Source organism: Haliotis rubra, unplaced genomic scaffold (genome assembly GCF_003918875.1).
Source record: "Haliotis rubra isolate DU_JTF1 unplaced genomic scaffold, ASM391887v1 Scf359, whole genome shotgun sequence".
NCBI classification, from domain to species: domain Eukaryota; kingdom Metazoa; phylum Mollusca; class Gastropoda; order Lepetellida; family Haliotidae; genus Haliotis; species Haliotis rubra.
In genome coordinates, this window is record NW_025767034.1 from 135663 (window position 1) to 153794 (window position 18132).

The window sequence follows — 18132 nt, forward strand, 5'->3', positions numbered from 1 at the left end:
AGTACTGGAAAATTATTTCTCCCCGAGAGGTTTGGTTGGATTACATCATTCAGCCTTTTACTCATACCACATTTTAGTCGTGTATTTGTGAACGTCAACTGATGGTTGAAATGGCACACATTTGCCAGCAGCTGGAGGCATGGCGTATATCCTGGCGGGGAACCATGCCAAATATTGAAGTAATGAAGTCCCCATGGTAGTATCTGGTATGGACTGACTTTGGCCACTGGCGATCTGTAACCAGTTTGTATATTGAATTGTTGAATAATAACCTCTTCTTTTAAATGTTCTCAGACTAGTTTCTGTAAGTATAATCTGCGAAAATCTGGTTGTTATACGGTCCTTTGATGTTTTGTTCAGCATTAAATATCGATTTTTAATGCATGACTTTCTGTCGTAACTCTATGACTGTAAAATTGCCGATGTGACGTTAAAATTCAATCCACTCACTCTTTCAAAGTGATGGATTATAACACAGAAGCAAATACTACATAGATCACGTGAGGCACGGGTGGCCCAGTGGTCAGAATCCTATTAGTAGTGCCAGGATTCGGGAATCATAAGTTCGAATCCAAGGTTCTCGCTGATTATGACCTTGGGTTTGTAAACACCATACAACAGATTGGTTTCACAAAGTGGAAACAGTCGAATTCCTGTGTCACAATGGCCTTTCTTCGGCATCAAATCGCAACCTATCTGCTCCTGCATGAAGCAAATAAAGTCACATGAGAAACGGTGGGCGAATTACTGAAATGATCAGGGGCGCTATCTATAGGCAACAAGAAATTGTACTTTGTGCATATACATACTTTACTTTATGACCGGTATGTATATGCACAAAGTACGTTTTGTCTTCATTCATAATGGGTGCACCACAAGTGGGACGGGGTAAACTCACCTTTTCATAACACTTAGACGAATCGCTTGTGACTTATGATTCATAAACACCTTCGTAATATGTGCTGAATTGTACGGTGGAAATAGAATAAGAATATTTCTCGTGACACTGACCACTTGTCAATCAATGGTGTAGATGTGTGCAGCCTGGTATACAGACATGCAGTATCCTTTAACACGTATCAGTCTGGCCAGCTGTTGCTCTTTCCTGCTTTTTCATTGGCCCCCTTCCGCGTAATGAAATCTCATACATGTCAGCAGGGATACTCCCTGATGTCAGTGATCTATTCCGAACTGCAAAAACAGTGTATCTAGCAATTGATGATTCAGCAAATATCTCAGAATAAATTATACGTGCACATCTAATTCTCTTGAATTTTGGTGTTTGGGGATTTGGTCTGTTTGCAACGTGTTATATTTTGACATCAGAAGTTTGTTTGCAATTTTGTCTGGGGTCTTTTAAAGAGATATTATGTTCCAGTGATATCCTAGCCAAGGTCTGGTCTAGAGGAAAATTTAAGTGTGAATGTTAAACTGAGGGGTTGTTTCTGTGTGATTATTGTGTGTATGCGTGCGTGCGTGTGTTTGTGTGAAACTGAGGGACTACTTGCGTGATTAGTGCCTGTGTGAAACTGTGAGGTTGTTTCTATGTGATTAGTGCCTGCGCGGATTGACAATGTAGCTTTTGAATGTCTCAATGTCATTGCCCCCAACCTGATCCTCCTTCCGATAGCTATCAGTTCATCTGACGTGGCAAGGCATGTGGGAGACTCAGTTCATCCGTGTGACTGAATACGTGGAGGTTGTTTTACACTGCTGCTGGCAATATCACAGCAATCAGTCCAGACAATCTAATGGTTCACAGCATGAGAAATAAAGCATGTTATCAGGGAAACGTGACAGACATTCAACCAAGTCTCACAATGAGACGAGCATGTGGAACTGATAACCTGTTCTACCTGGGAATCTAAACAGTGAGCTCAACATGACCTGTTGTAGACAGTATCAGTCCCAAATCCACACCATGCAGGGCTTATAAAGCTGAGGTTCTCCACGAAAGGTCTGGCCAACATCTACCAGTATTCAGTGTGGCTGCTATGAGAATAGTCAATTCGAAATTCCAAAACCAACAATCTTTTATGAAAAGGTCCGCAGCCTGTACAATATTATAGACCCAGACCTATGTTCTGTTCTTCAGATATAGATCACATGCTAACTGACTAACTGCTATACACCAAGGGGCGGTAGGGTAGCCTATGGTCAAAGCGTCCGCTCCTCACACGGAAGGCCGGGTTCAATTCCCCATATGTGTGAAGCCCATTTCTGGTGTCCTCCCTGATTTTGCTGGAATATTGCATAAAACCATACTCACTCACTCACTATACACCAAGGCATAAAACTTAAGATGTCACTTGTCCGCTTTTGACTTACTGAGTTACAACGCCACATATTGTATCTTCATTCTATCTCAAATATTCACTCGCATGAACTTGTAGCAATAACAGGGTATGAAATTCCAATAGAAAAGAAACACAGAAAAACATTCATTTATTTTATATAAATCATATTATAACATTTATAATACCAACACCAGTAATATATGTTATTACTTTTCCAGAAAACTGCATGTAAATCCTTTTGGGGACATAAAGAAGTTTGACATGTAAGCACTAGGTTACCCAGATTATCAGGTATATTTATCTCCATGCTATAATAATACGTATTCATTATAATTAGAAGGCAATATAATGCACTCAAATATAATAAAGTAGATACTGATGTTAACCTCCTGTACGTTATGAAATTTATGACATGACTGCACAACAACAACGTCTACTTACAGAGCCATCCCGAAGCTATACTTTCTTTAACAAGAGTTCAGTGTCAATTCTCATGTGAATATATAGGCCACACTTGCTTCATGGTTTACCGATTTTTCCAAATCCAGATGAAGGGCAGGTCAATTTTTTTTTTTTCAAGCTATAAACACTCAAACCCCTCTGTGACAAAGAACATGAGTACAGTGTCAATTCTCATGTGAATATCTAGGCCAACACATATTTCATGGTTTAAAGATTTCGCCAAACCTACTATCAGGGGGTAGGTCAAAATTATTGTTTTCAAATGTTGAGGCAGAGTTGAAGGGACTTATGTAAATATACACCTGGAACTTAATTAAGCACCACCACCACCACCCCTATTTTCTGGATGATGAGAAACAAAACTTGCTGTAACTCTCTCACTATTCCAAAGATAGTGGAACCTTAGCTATTGTGAAACATACGATCTATTGGCAAATGAACAACAAGACAATGATTCCAATTCGTGTTGTTCTAATAGCGTAACCAATGTGATTTGGTCACTATTGATTCTTGATGAAAATAGTCACTGAACAAGTATGGTCGTAGCATTGTCAATGGCTGACTATTACAAGAAATGATGCACAAGGAATGTCACATGCTAACATCTGGTGGGTCTGGCATCGGGTGGATCCCCCACGTGCTTGGATGACAGCTTGAATCCTTCTCCTCATGCTACTGGTAAACCTTCTGATACGATCAAGTGGCAATTGCCGCCATTCTTCATGCAAAGCAGCTTCCAGCTGTGCAAGATTCTGGAGAGGGGGTTCTCTCAACCTCACACGGCGTCCAAGAAAGTCCCAGATGTGCTCCAAAGGATTCAAATCGGGGCTCATTGCTGGCCAAGGTAATGCCATGATAGCCTCATTCTGGAGATGTGCCGTCACAGCACGTGAACGATGCGGCCTGGCGTTGTCGTCCATGAATATCGGGTGAGTAGCCAACGGATTGTTGTCAAAGTGAGGCACGACAACTGGATGGAGAAAATCCCGGATGTACTGCTGACCATTAAGATGTCCTCTGACAGTCACCATTTGAAGTTTACAGTCGTGTGAAAGACAAACCCAGATCATAACCGATCCTCCACCATAAGGAACAGTAGGGTGGATATTCCTGGGCACATAAGCAGTGTTTTTATGCCCCCGCACTCTCATTCGACCATCTGTAACGTGGAGGAGGAACCTGCTCTCATCTGACCAGTGGACCCTCCTCCATGTCCTCAGGTTCCACTGCAGACGGGCCATACACCACTCCAGACGTCGTCTCTTAAGGAGATCAGACAGAGCAGGACGTTTGATGACTCTTCTGAACCTCATACCTAGTGCTCTAAGGCGATTTCTGACGGTTCTGGTGGATAATTGTCTGTAGGGTAACCACAGGCGCTTCAAACCTGAACTTGTGGCAAAGGGTTCTCGCCTTACCAGACGTGCCAGGCTGCGATCATCACGGGCCGTTGTCTTCCTGGGTTGTCCAGGCCTTGAACGATCTTTCACATCACCTGTCATCTGATGTTTCGGGCAAGTCGGCTGATGACCGAGTGACTGTAGCCCAGTTGTCGTCCAATAGCTTTGAAAGACATGCCTGTTGCATGTATGCCTACAATTTGCCATCTTAGTGCTTCAGGAAGTCATCTCCTCGCCATTTCAGTATTCATTAATGGAGACAGTAACAAATGTGTCTGCTTTTATACCCATAAATTGCATATCAGAGCAACTGAATTTTTGGAAAAGTGTGGGTTGTATGCTTCACGTGCACAAGGGAACTGAAACACCTTTTTAGACTACTAGAGATGTGTTGTAATACAGAGATATCATTCATGTTTAACGATGGTTAACAGTTGCTCTACTATCATGAAATATATCAGGGGGTGCTTAATTAAGTTCCAGGTGTATACTTTGAATTATCACAGGTCCAACACAGTTGCAAAATGACTACTAAATAGAGATTTACACGGGACCAAGCTTTCACTTGCCAGTTCAATACATCAAAGTTGGAGACAAAATTCTTGACTGCAGTTCATTATATACTGAGTCAAAAAAGAAACTTCACATTCTTTCTGCAGGGCACTATAAAAGAACAAGAGATGTTAAGATGGTTAAATTGTTATTATTTAATTGCTGAGATCTGTGTGATGTACTCGATACACTGACAGTGCCATAATCAGTTCCATTAGGCTACACCGCCGTTCCAAAACATGGGTATACAGAATGTCAAGTCACAAGAATAAAAATGCGAAATTTCTCAGTTCAATATCGTGTATGTCCACCCCGCACATTCACAACTGCCAAACACTGTCTCCTCATCGACTGCCTGATGCTTGTGAACACGGGCTTTGGGATTCTGCGCCATTGCTCTTGCAAGGCAGCGCCAAGTTCCTGCAGATTCTGAGGTTGGTTCCTAAGACCACGAAGCCTACTCCCAAGTGCATCCCAAACATGCTCTATTGGATTAAGGTCAGGGGACCTTGATGGCCAATCCATGACGTTGATTCCAGCGTTTTGAAGGAAATTTCGTGTCAACATCGCGGTATGCGGCCGAGGATTATCATTCTGGAACTGTAGACCTGGGCCATGAGCCGCCTTGAAAGGAACGAGTTCAGGGGTGAGCACCTGGTCGCGATAAGCAGCAGCTGTGAGGTTTCCACGGATGACCAGAAGTCGGGAACGGTTGTTCCCACAGAAAGCACCTCACACCATGCAACTTTGCCCCCGAATCTGTTGACTTCCTGTACACAACATTGGGCATACCCAATGACGTCGTCTCCAGACTCTATGCCTGCCATCCACCTAATCTGAGGGTAAACCTTGAAAGCATTTATCATGACAGACATTCAAAAGTCTCACAATGACTCATGTGGAAATAACCTGTTCTACCTGGGAATCTAAACAGTGAGCTCAACATGACCTGTTGTAGACAGTATCAGTCCCAAATCCACACCATGCAGGGCTTATAAAGCTGAGGTTCTCTACGAAAGGTCTGGCCAACATCTACCAGTATTCAGTGTGGCTGCTATGGACAATTCGAAATTCCAAAACCAACAATCTTGAAAAGGTGATCAATATTATAGACCCAGACCTATGTTCTGTTCTTCAGTTAGCATGCTAACTGACTAACTGCTATACACCAAGGGGGCGGTAGGGTAGCCTAATGGTCAAAGCGTCCGCTGGTCACACGGAAGGCCGGGTTCAATTCCCCATATGTGTGAAGCTCATTTCTGGTGTCCTCAGTGATTTTGCTGGAATATTGCATAAAACCATACTCACTCACTCACTATACACCAAGGCATAAAACTTAAGATGTCACTTGTCCGCTTTTGACTTACTGAGTTACAACGCCACATATTGTATCTTTATTCTATCTCAAATACTCGCATGAACTTGCAGCAATAACAGGGTCTGAAATTCCAATAGAAAAGAAACAGTAAAACATTCATTTATTTTATATAAATCATATTATAACATTTATGATGAATACCAACACCAGTAATATATGTTATTACTTTTCCAGAAAACTGCATGTAAATCCTTTTGGGGACATAAAGAAGTTGGACATGTAAGCACTAGGTTACCCAGATTATCAGGTATATTTACCTCCATGCTATAATAATACGTATTCATTATAATTAGAAGGCAATATAAAACACTCAACTATAATAAAGTAGATACTGATGTTAACCTCCCGTACCTTATGAAATTTATGACATGACTGCATAACAACAACGTCTACTTACAGAGCCATCCCGAAGCTATACTTTCTTTAACAAGAGTTCAGTGTCAATTCTCATGTGAATATATAGGCCACACTTACTTCATGGTTTACCGATTTTTCCAAACCCACATGAAGGGCAGGTCAATTTTTTTTTTTAAATTTCAAGCTATAAACACTCGAACCCCTCTTTGACAAAGAACATGAGTAGAGTGTCAAATTCTAATGTGAATATCTAGGCCAACACATACTTCATGGTTTAAAGATTTCGCCAAACCCACTATCAGTGTAGGTCAAAATTATTGTTTTCAAATGTTGTGGCAAAGTTGAAGGGACTTATGTAAATACTTTGAATTATCACAGGTCCAACATAGCTGCAAAATGACTACTAAATAGAGATTTACACGGTACCAAGCTTTCACTTTAGACAACTGCCAGTTCAATACATCAAAGTTGGAGACAAATTCTTGACTGCAGTTCATTATATTTTCCTTATAATCTGCATCAGTGCTAATACTTGTTTAAGTGCATGCTGTATACCATCACGGCACTGCGACACATACAGTACAACCAGAAATTATTGAGAATTTAAAGATTGTAATTTTTTTTATTTTTTTCACTCATTACTCATGTATTAAATGTGAATATTAGCAGAACATAACTCCAGATTCAAAGACAGGTGAACAGTTAGTATTTTGTCAAGTCACCATGGTCAGCAATGCAGGCTTCAATGCGGCGGGGCATACTACTGATCAAAGAAGTTAGAAAGTCGTGGTCCATGCTGTCCCAATATCGGACCACCTCTTCTTTCATTTCAGCAATATTTGTCAGATTTTTCTTATTGACACTTTCCTTCATAAGTCCCCAAACATTTTCTATTGGATTTAGGTCAGGGCTATAGCTTGGCCAATCTAATAATGTCATATTTTGGGTTCGAAACCAGGCCTGTGAATGCTTTGAACGATGTTTTGGGTCGTTGTCCTGCCGGAAAATCAAAACATTTCCATAGAACACGTGAGCAGATGGAAGTAATTGTCCGTCGAGAATATCTGTGTACCGCTCACTGTTCATATTCCCTTCAAATACACAGAGGGGTGTTACTCCTAACACAGACATGCCACCCCACATGTGAAATTTCGGACTGTACTTTGGGCGCTGATACAAAGGTTTTTCAGTTTGTTTGGTCCAGAATTTCAGTGTATTAGGAAACAGCCACACAGAACTTTCATCTGAGAAAAATCACATTGTCCCAGTTAAAATTTCTATGCTGTAAGCTCCAGTTCAACCTTCGCTCCTTTTGTTCAGGTTTCATGATCGGTGATGGAATTCCTCGACTTTTCTGCCAACCCATTGCATGCAGCTCAGTTCTAATTGTCTCCTTACAGACAGCCACAGTTCCTCTATCAATCATATCCAGCCTTAAGTTTTCTAAACTCCTTCGTTTGTTTTTAGAAACAAGAATACCAAGCCGCCTCCTGTCACCGACAGTCAATTTTCTGGGCCTACCTGCGCCTCCCTGGTGCTCAATGCCATATCCATTTGCAATATTTTTCAAAAACACGATAAACAGTGGACAAAGGGATGCCTGTTCTACTTGAAATCACTTTAGCTGATCTGATGTCCTTGTTATAATACTCTAAAATCAACTTCCTCTTCTCTAAATCATCAATACTGAGGATCACTGAAAATGTCGTCTGTTAGCAAGTAAACTAATGGGGATAACTCTTCACAAACTAATGAAAGGATTAACAGAGTTGTCTCTCTTGAATGAAACCAAGCACTTGATAGCTGGTCAAGGTTGTTTATACTAGAAATCCAATTAAACATATTCTTAAAATTCTCAATAATTTCTGGTCATACTATACTATTGCATTGTAGTCCTCTGAAGCCAAAGAATATATAGCTTGCATTTGATTCAGTACAAATAAAATTAACACTTAAATAATGCTTGATTTTCATTTTTCTAATCCTTTTCTTTATTATGGATAACTTAACATTCTTTATTTCAACAAAATCATTGACTGGAGTTCTGGGTGCCATTGCACACAGCGATCTTTAGCACTATGGTGATCGTAACTCCCATACCTTAACACAGACTTACGACTGGCACAGCACTAAGGTTGCTTTGTACAACGGCACCCTGGTCCATCACATGGCTGTCAGGTTGATTTACATGCCACCATCACATACAAGGGATTCTGCTGTTCCACCAAGTACACCATACGTTTCTATGCCAACTGTGTTAGTGGAGGGAGCTACTGGTAATGCTACTGGACATGTTTATCATATAATTGAGAGTGGTTTATGATTCTCTCTATTGATTATATTACCGTCAGTTATACAGATTTAGTGCCAGGGTTCTGTAGCTCACCTGCATAGTGATTGAACACATGTTGCTATTAGTAATCATGTTCAAGTATTTTCTGCATAAATACTGAGGACTAAATATAAATAGCAGAGGTAAGGTTAAATGTTAACTCACTTTAATGAGAACTAACTTCTGATACTAATATGTAATGATCTCAAAACATTGAACAAAATATGATCAAAACGTACATGCTTAAGCTCCTTTGGTCTACTTATTTCAGTATAGTCCGGGAAGAAGTTTACAGAACCAAATATGCATTTTGAAACAATCTAAGATCATGGTCAAAATAACCTCCAAATATGTTTTTACATTTTGAACAAAAGTGACAGAAATCATGAATACATTTATCAGTTGATATGGTGGCCATATTGAAAACTGAATTTGACACAAATCTGTTGTGTCATCATTGGTAGGAACAAGCGTATGACTCGTCAGACATCCGTTGGTCCCTGAAGAGAAGATGTTTAAGACAAATTATACATGTTGCCTTTCCGTAGTTTCAATATTGCTAATGAAAGCCATGATTGATTTCTGAAGAAGATTCTTCAAACAATGTTGAAATTACATAACTGACCATCTCTTCAGCCAATTTCCCCTCTAAGTTTGGGAAAAAAGATTAACAAAGATATCAATGGAAAAAAAATGTTGAATTTTCAAGCAGTGAGTTCAACAACCTTGAATCTCTTCTGGTGCCAAACATTGACCCTATTGAATCATGAAACAATTTAAGAGAAAAATGCCAGGTGCCCAATTCACAAAGCGTTCATACCACTTAGGTGATTGTAATGCTTTATCAAAGACTTACGACTGTCACAGTGTTTTGGACACTTTGTGAATTAAGCCCCAGGAAAGGTTGCAATGACATACGCTCACACGCTGTGTAGTACCTGTGCCGACAACGACCCCTTCAGCATTACTTTGCATTTCCTTCTCAAATTTGGTAATACTAATACATTAATTTCCTGTTTCTTGTTTCCAGGGCAGCAGTATCACACATGCATGAGACTTCAGTTACACTAAGTTGAACACTCTAGCCTTATTCATCCAATCATCTCTGGGCAGGTAACAGCCACACACCACCCTCCTTCCTGAAAAGGAGGCTCTTCCATGTAACACCCTCCAATTGTTGACAAGCAGGACCATGCCTGGGTGGAGTTTGAGCCAAAACTCGTTAGCAGGGTTCTTGATGTAGGAGGCCAGTTTGGAGTATGCAGAGTAGAACCTGGGTATATCTCGTGGTGGAAGTGTGTCGAGGGGTGCCATGTCGTATGGGTTGAATCTGAAATCAGCCATTCTACATTTAGCCACTTACAGAAGGGCCGAAGCCATCTATCTTTCTACAGAATCACACGGATATGCTGTTGTGTACTTCTGTATATGGTGTACTGCAAAATATGTATTTCATTTAAACATTCCTCAAATTTATCAGGCTGTTAGTTTGCAGCAAGGTGTGTGGGTAAACATGTCCAACTGCCTGCTATTCTCCATGTGAATACTTGTCAACGATACTTATCTTAGCTAATAAACACACAGTACAGAATGTGGTTCCGTTCATCTCACTTGATCAAATATCAAATATACCCGTGAAGATCCGGGTTAGAATTGGTCTTCAACAACCCATGCTTATCGTAAGAGGCAACTAATGGGATCGGGTGGTCAGGCTCACTGACATGGTTGACATATCGATCGATCGGGTAGTTGGATGCTTGTAGTGTTGATCACTGGATTGTCAGGTCCAGCCTTGATTATTTACAGACCGCCACCATGTAGCTGGAATACTGCTGAGTGTGGTGTTAAAAAACAAACAAACAAAACATCATCCAATCACTGAGTTCATCTCACCTGATAAGCATCAAGTCGTTTGAGCCGGGATGTACACGCAGGATGGTCCCATGACTCAGGATGTGATTCCTGTTCCACTCCTTATACTCATGTGAAATCTCAACTTGAGTTAGGAACTGAAAGTCTTCGGGATGATCTCTGCGGAACTGTTCAGCTGCGTGGAACCCATCCACCAACAGTGTATCACCGCCCTTCCCATCATGCCACAAGCAGTGAAACACCTGGATCCTTGTAACAAACACAGAAAAACAGAAGTTCAACATGCAAGAAATATGTCTTCTTCTGTGTCCTCCAGAAACAGCACCAAGGCACTGTAGCTCACCTACTGGCAAACAAGGATAAGTTGGACCGGCGTAGAGAACGCGTTTACCAGAAGCAGGCGGTGCACGGCAATGAGCAAACCCATTTTGTTTGTGAAAGGTAGAGCAAATGTAGGCTAGTGCACGTGCATTGCATGACTATGAAATTGAGGTGAGTTTTTTTGGGGAGGTTTGGTTGGGTTTCCAGTTTGGGGCGAAGTTTTGCCACCTATTCAAAGTCTTTTCGAAAATGGTGTTCTACTACCTTCAATATTGTTCCATTGAATCAAAACATGATAATGTAAAAATGATAATAATTATGTCTGAAATAATTAAAATAGCTAAAACAGAACCTAGTTGATCCTTACCCTGCAGGCAAGTTCAAGTATGTAGTATCTGTGTGAGCTCCTAGGAACAGGTTGGTATAAGCTGTATCACTTCGCTGGAGGTCAGAGGTAAAGCTCCACATACGTCCAAACACACTCTCCTGAAGGAACGTGATTCTCTCCACAGTTTCCTGAGTATCTTTAATGGATGCCTCAACCTGTTGCAACATCAATAGTTTTGGAAAGTTTTCGGGATTTATCTTCATTACTCGTAATATATAAGCGGATTGTTTTAATATATCTTAATGGTTTTTTATAGATCACCTGCTTATGTGGTGAAACACCTATCGTAGAAGTTCTACTGACATCCATCTAATCTTTCTCACAACACCATCATCCCCCCTACACACACACATAGACAATTATCCAGTCACTCATTATGGCATACTTGGCTACCTCCAAGTCATGTAGAACTACAAACACACAAACTCAAACACAACCAGTACAACTTCTGCTCACACAGAGACACAGACTCACACACATGCATACTCACCACTCACTCACCAAAATGACTCACTCAACACAACATATTAACTCACCATAATGACTTGCCATGACACACTAACTCACCATGACACACTGACTCACCATGATAGACTAACTCATATGACACACTAATTTGCAATGACACACAAACTCACCATGACACAGTGACCCACCATGATAGACTAACTCATATGACACACTAACTTGCCATGACACACTGACTCACCATGGCACACTAACTCACCATGACACAGTACCTGGCCATGACACACGGACTCACCATGACATATTAACTTGCCATGACACACTCTCACCATGACAAATTGACTCACCATGACACAGTGACTCACCATGACACAATGACTCACCATGACACATTGACTCACCATGACACACTACCTGGCCATGACACACTGACTCACCATGACACACTGACTCACCATGACACACTAACTCACCATGACACACTGACTCACCATGACATGCCAACTTGCCATACCACACTGACTGATAGACTAACTCACCATGATGCATTAATTTGCCATGACACACTGACTCACCATGACACACTAACTTGCCATACCACACTGACTCACCATGATAGACTAACTCACCATGATGCATTAATTTGCCATGACACACTGACTCACCATGACACACTAACTTGCCATACCACACTGACTCACCATGATAGACTAACTCACCATGATGCATTAATTTGCCATGACACACTGACTCACCATGACACACTAACTTGCCATACCACACTGACTCACCATGATAGACTAACTCACCATGATGCATTAATTTGCCATGACACACTGACTCACCATGACACTAACGCACCATGCCCCAACTCACCATGACACTGATTCATTAACTCTCACCATGCCCGCTAACTCACTCACACACTGACTCATCATGCTAACTCACTCACCATGATGCACTAACTCACCACAATGACCCGTTCACCATCATACACACATTCACTATAATGGCTAACTCCCCAGGATGACTCACCCCATCTATAACAGAGAATCCATACTTGAGGAGATTTTGCAAAGTTTTCTTGATGCCATCTCCTGAGTCATCGTTGTATGCGTCATAAGGTACTACTGGAAGTGGCTCCCTCTGGAGGGATTCTTTGTCCCACAAATAAAAAGGCGTCTTTGATTTTGATACGGTGGAGTAGCTGTGTTCCACCAGCCATGCTAGGTCGAAATGTGTGAGATGTCCGTCAGGCCCTGGATATTGACACATATACGTAACACAACATTATACACAAAGACAAGTAAAAGGTTAAGGCAGAAAACTCTTGGTTTGTTCACACTCGTGAAGACGCGGGTTAGAATTGGTCTTCAGCAATTCCATTCTTGTCATAAGAGACAGCTAACAAGATTGGGTAGTCAGACTCGCTGACTTGGTTGACACATGCCAATGTATTGCGTAGATCAATGCTCATGTTGATGATCACTGGATTGTCTGGTCTCGACTTGATTATTTACAAACCAATGCCACATAGCTGGAAAATAGCTGAGTGTGGCATTAAAAACAAACAAGCAACATTTGTTTTTCTTTCTAACTATGTAACGCTTGAAATGTAATCATTGTTTTGGAGTGAAAATCATTTCAGCATGTGAAAAAACAACACTATGACCTCATGTAATCTGTTTCTTGTTACTGTATTGCTCCCTCCCAAATAAGCTCAAAAATGTATCTTCTTGGGCGCTGGTTATACAATTGATTTAGCTTTCACTCCACTTCTAGCAATATTCCAGCAATGATAGTCAGTGACTTTCAAAATGGGACTGTACCTATGTGGGGCTTTTAACCATGTCCCAGTGTACAAAACAATCTTAGCACTTTGACTGTTGAAAGTCAGTAAGGTATGGGAGTTACTCTCACCTTAAGGCTATAATTGCTTTGTACAATCGACAACTACACTAACATATAGTCTCTGAAATGAACATATTTTACTGAAAAAGGGTTCCTAAATTATAATCATAAAAATATATTGAGCCCAGAGACTTTCCTCACTCTTGACTTGCATGGGCTTTCTTGGATATATTTGTTTCTCACCATGACACACTGACTCACCATGACATGCCAACTTGCCATACCACACTGACTGATAGACTAACTCACCATGATGCATTAATTTGCCATGACACACTGACTCACCATGACACACTAACTTGCCATACCACACTGACTCACCATGATAGACTAACTCACCATGATGCATTAATTTGCCATGACACACTGACTCACCATGACACACTAACTTGCCATACCACACTGACTCACCATGATAGACTAACTCACCATGATGCATTAATTTGCCATGACACACTGACTCACCATGACACACTAACTTGCCATACCACACTGACTCACCATGATAGACTAACTCACCATGATGCATTAATTTGCCATGACACACTGACTCACCATGACACACTAACGCACCATGCCCGCTAACTCACCATGACACACTGATTCATTATGACACTAACTCACCATGCCCGCTAACTCACCATGACACACTGACTCATCATGATACGCTAACTCACCATGACACACTAACTCACCACAATGACCCGTTCACCATCATACACACATTCACTATAATGGCTAACTCCCCAGGATGACTCACCCCATCTATAACAGAGAATCCATACTTGAGGAGATTTTGCAAAGTTTTCTTGATGCCATCTCCTGAGTCATCGTTGTATGCGTCATAAGGTACTACTGGAAGTGGCTCCCTCTGGAGGGATTCTTTGTCCCACAAATAAAAAGGCGTCTTTGATTTTGATACGGTGGAGTAGCTGTGTTCCACCAGCCATGCTAGGTCGAAATGTGTGAGATGTCCGTCAGGCCCTGGATATTGACACATATACGTAACACAACATTATACACAAAGACAAGTAAAAGGTTAAGGCAGAAAACTCTTGGTTTGTTCACACTCGTGAAGACGCGGGTTAGAATTGGTCTTCAGCAATTCCATTCTTGTCATAAGAGACAGCTAACAAGATTGGGTAGTCAGACTCGCTGACTTGGTTGACACATGCCAATGTATTGCGTAGATCAATGCTCATGTTGATGATCACTGGATTGTCTGGTCTCGACTTGATTATTTACAAACCAATGCCACATAGCTGGAAAATCGCTGAGTGTGGCATTAAAAAGCAAACAAGCAACATTTGTTTTCTTATAACTATGTAACGCTTGAAATGTAATCATTGTTTTTGGAGTGAAAATCATTTCAGCACGTGAAAAAAACAACACTATGACCTCATGTAATCTGTTTCTTGTTACTGTATTGCTCCCTCCCAAATAAGCTCAAAAATGTATCTTCTTGGACGCTGGTTATACAATTGATTTAGCTTTCACTCACTTCTAGCAATATTCCAGTCAGTGACTTTCAAAATGGGACTGTACCTATGTGGGGCTTTTAACCATGTCTATGCTAAATGGACTAATCCACACAAGCCAGGATGATACTCTTCTATATTTAATGTGACATAATGTGGACACTGGTCTTTGAGAAACTATGGTATAGTAATATTCTTTTTAAATACTAAAAGTAGTTTACTGTTGGCAATTTATGAAGTGTATTTTGGGCAAAAAACAATCTAAAATAAAAGTTTACATTTTTGGCCAATAAAACATTAGGATTATATTTTGTGAGCTGGCAAAATTAGTTTGAAAATATTATTGAAAAAAATATGACTGGTGGATCCGTAAAACAAGAAATAAAATTGGTCTGGCCTAAGAGCGTTTTTCGTGCCACTGTTTGTGACACAAATTATCAGGTATTTTACATAAACACTCTTGCACAGGATGTTTGTCAACACACATCTTATTTTAAATATTGGTATTAATATATACATTTATGATCCCATATATTTTTAAAATCATAATTCAATATTTATTGCACAGATAAAAAAATGGTATTCTCTCTTCTAAAGATCATGCTTGGAATCAGTCTTAAGCAGCTCATGCTTGTCAGCAACAGAAAATGGGTCCAGTTCATAAGTCCTTGCTCAAGTATTAAACCTTGCTACTATGACAAGCAGAAATTTGCCATTTTTAAAGAGTTTTCCGTGTGTTATAATTATAAGGACAGGTGGACTGAAGTCTTAGGCTGGCATGGGTGGCAACTATTGGGTGTACAGGCACACTGACTTGGTCGATGCAGTTTATTGTATCCCATCTGTCTATATCTATGGTGATTATGTTAATCACTGGAGTGACTGGTCAAGACACAAGGGTTTACAAAAGCATCATAGAGCTGGAATATAAATGAGTGTTTGTTTTGTCTTGTTTGTTGTTTAATGCCACACTCAGCAATATTCTTGCTATATGGCGGCGGTCTGTAAATATCTCAGTTGGTACCAGACAGTCCAGTGATCAACATCATGAGCATCGATCTTAGCAACTGGGATACCACCCAATCCCCTTAGTCGCCTCTTACAACAAGTATGGGTTGCTGAAGACCAGTTCTAATCCTTCACAAGTCTATTACTGAGTGAGTATGGTTTTACGCTGCTTAGTAATATTCCGGCAATATCACAGCAGTGGACACCAAAAATGGGCTTCACACTTTGTACCCATGTGGGGAATCGAAAGCGGATCCTCAGCCTGACAAGCGAACGCTTTAACCACTAGGCTACCCCACCAACCATGCTCCATTACTGAGTGAGTCAAGTTAACAAACAAGTTAATGAATGATATTAATAATTATTATAGCTAAAATACATGGAATTATCATGAAACGGCCCTCCCATTATCAGAAATTTGCGGTCCGCGGCCACTATCAGTTCTGTTGTCAAGTGACGTCATAGTGGGTGCGTGGGCTTATGGTTCATTCGACATTAATTGGCTTTCGACTGGCAGATATTCTGGGTCAAACAAGTCAAAGCAACCCGAATTCCAGCTTTAAATAGCGGTAATATTGGCTTTCTTGTTGGTGCTAACCTTAACAATTGCACTATTAAGACTGCTGATGGACCAAAACCGAATACTGACATAGTTTGACATGTTGCAGGCTATGGTCTTGTCAAAGGCCAAGGTCGAATATCGTCACTTTCTGTTGTGACGTCACTTGAATTGTTCGATGATGTAATTGCATTCGGGCAGTCAACCGCGTCATAAGTTGATTTGGGTAAACTTACAGTCAAATTCCTTCATTGTTTTCTTTTTCTTTTTAACACAAATTCCATGTATTTTAGCAATAATAAGGGTAATGCTATTTTTGAGGGCATTATCATTTGCAGAAGCCCTCGGTCTTTTTTCAACTGCCCTCCTTTGTCGGGCAGTTAATGGAAGACCTCAGGCTTCTGCAAATGATAATGCCCTCAAAAATAGCATTACCCTTATATGATACCTACATTCCAGCCTGAGTTGTTCCCCATCCTCTACCAGCTGGGTACTCTTAGGGGTTAGATCGTCTGACAGAGTGTAATTGTCCACATTCTTCTGAGAAGTGGTATGATTGTAGCAGATTTCGCACCGACAGTGATCTCGCAGCCAGATGTATGGCAGCTCAACCTCTTTGTCTCTGTATTGAATCAACAAATATCCATCATCCTTTTGCGAGACTGAAGATGCAAAACGGAACTGAATCGGATTTCTCGATTTTCTTGCAAAAAGACAAGTCCTCGGATGTTTCGGTGTGACATTAGCATATGACGGTAATCCTTTGACACTCTGGCAGAACACTGACTTAGTAGTGAGTTGTTTCAGTAAGAAGAGCAAACATTGGCTGTGTTTCCGGGCAGGTGGGTACCTCTTGGCAGTAAGGATTCTTGCTAAGGTGGAAAACATGGTTTGTTGTGGAAACACAATCATACGAAGCAGGTGTAGTCCAATCTTGAGACAACTCTGACAATGCTTGTAGAAATGAGGCCAGGGGCAGCTTCAAAATATCTAAAGCTGATAATCCAGTGATTTATCTCCTGATGTTTAGTGTTACTCAACTCCTGTGCTGTCATGTAATTCTGAAATAACAATGTAACAGGTGCTTGTATTAAAACAATAGATCCTTACATACTGCTGTAGATAATATTTACTACTTGCGTATGAAATTATCCCTTGGTTCTTGGTCAATATTTACCAGATTTTAGTCCTTCTGATAAGATAAAAATCTGATAAAAATGTCAATTTTCACTGTCTGCCATATACCTGTATTTTTCTTGTATTCAGCCACTAACAGACAATAAATAGCATTATTTCATGCATAAGTTTGAGTAATTAAATTGATTATAAGTTTGTTTTTAGCAATAAAA

The 18132-nt window shown here is 40.6% G+C and overlaps 1 protein-coding gene across 1 annotated transcript; it reads right to left on the reverse strand.

Moving 5' to 3' along the window:
• Positions 1 to 8885: 8885 nt before the first annotated feature.
• On the reverse strand, positions 8886 to 17946 carry LOC124285314 (trimethyllysine dioxygenase, mitochondrial-like). Its single transcript, XM_046721524.1, has 6 exons — positions 17236 to 17946; positions 14459 to 14722; positions 12863 to 13086; positions 11339 to 11514; positions 10672 to 10899; positions 8886 to 10108 (listed from the first exon to the last, which is right to left on the reverse strand). The coding sequence occupies exons 1-6, from the start codon at positions 17693 to 17695 to the stop codon at positions 9841 to 9843; spliced, it is 1620 nt and encodes a 539-aa protein (XP_046577480.1). The 5' UTR covers positions 17696 to 17946; the 3' UTR covers positions 8886 to 9840.
• Between the last annotated feature and the right edge of the window lie 186 nt (positions 17947 to 18132).

Excerpts from the sequence above, each read along its gene's own strand:
- LOC124285314 (XM_046721524.1), bottom strand. The coding sequence starts at position 17,695 with ATGATTGTGTTTCCACAACAAACCATGTTTTCCACCTTAGCAAGAATC. Across the intron at positions 14,723-17,235 it reads GGAACAACTCAGGCTGGAAT|GGCCTGACGGACATCTCACA; the intron begins GTAGGTATCATA and ends GTCAATATCCAG. Across the intron at positions 10,900-11,338 it reads TACTTGAACTTGCCTGCAGG|GATCCAGGTGTTTCACTGCT; the intron begins GTAAGGATCAAC and ends GTTTGTTACAAG.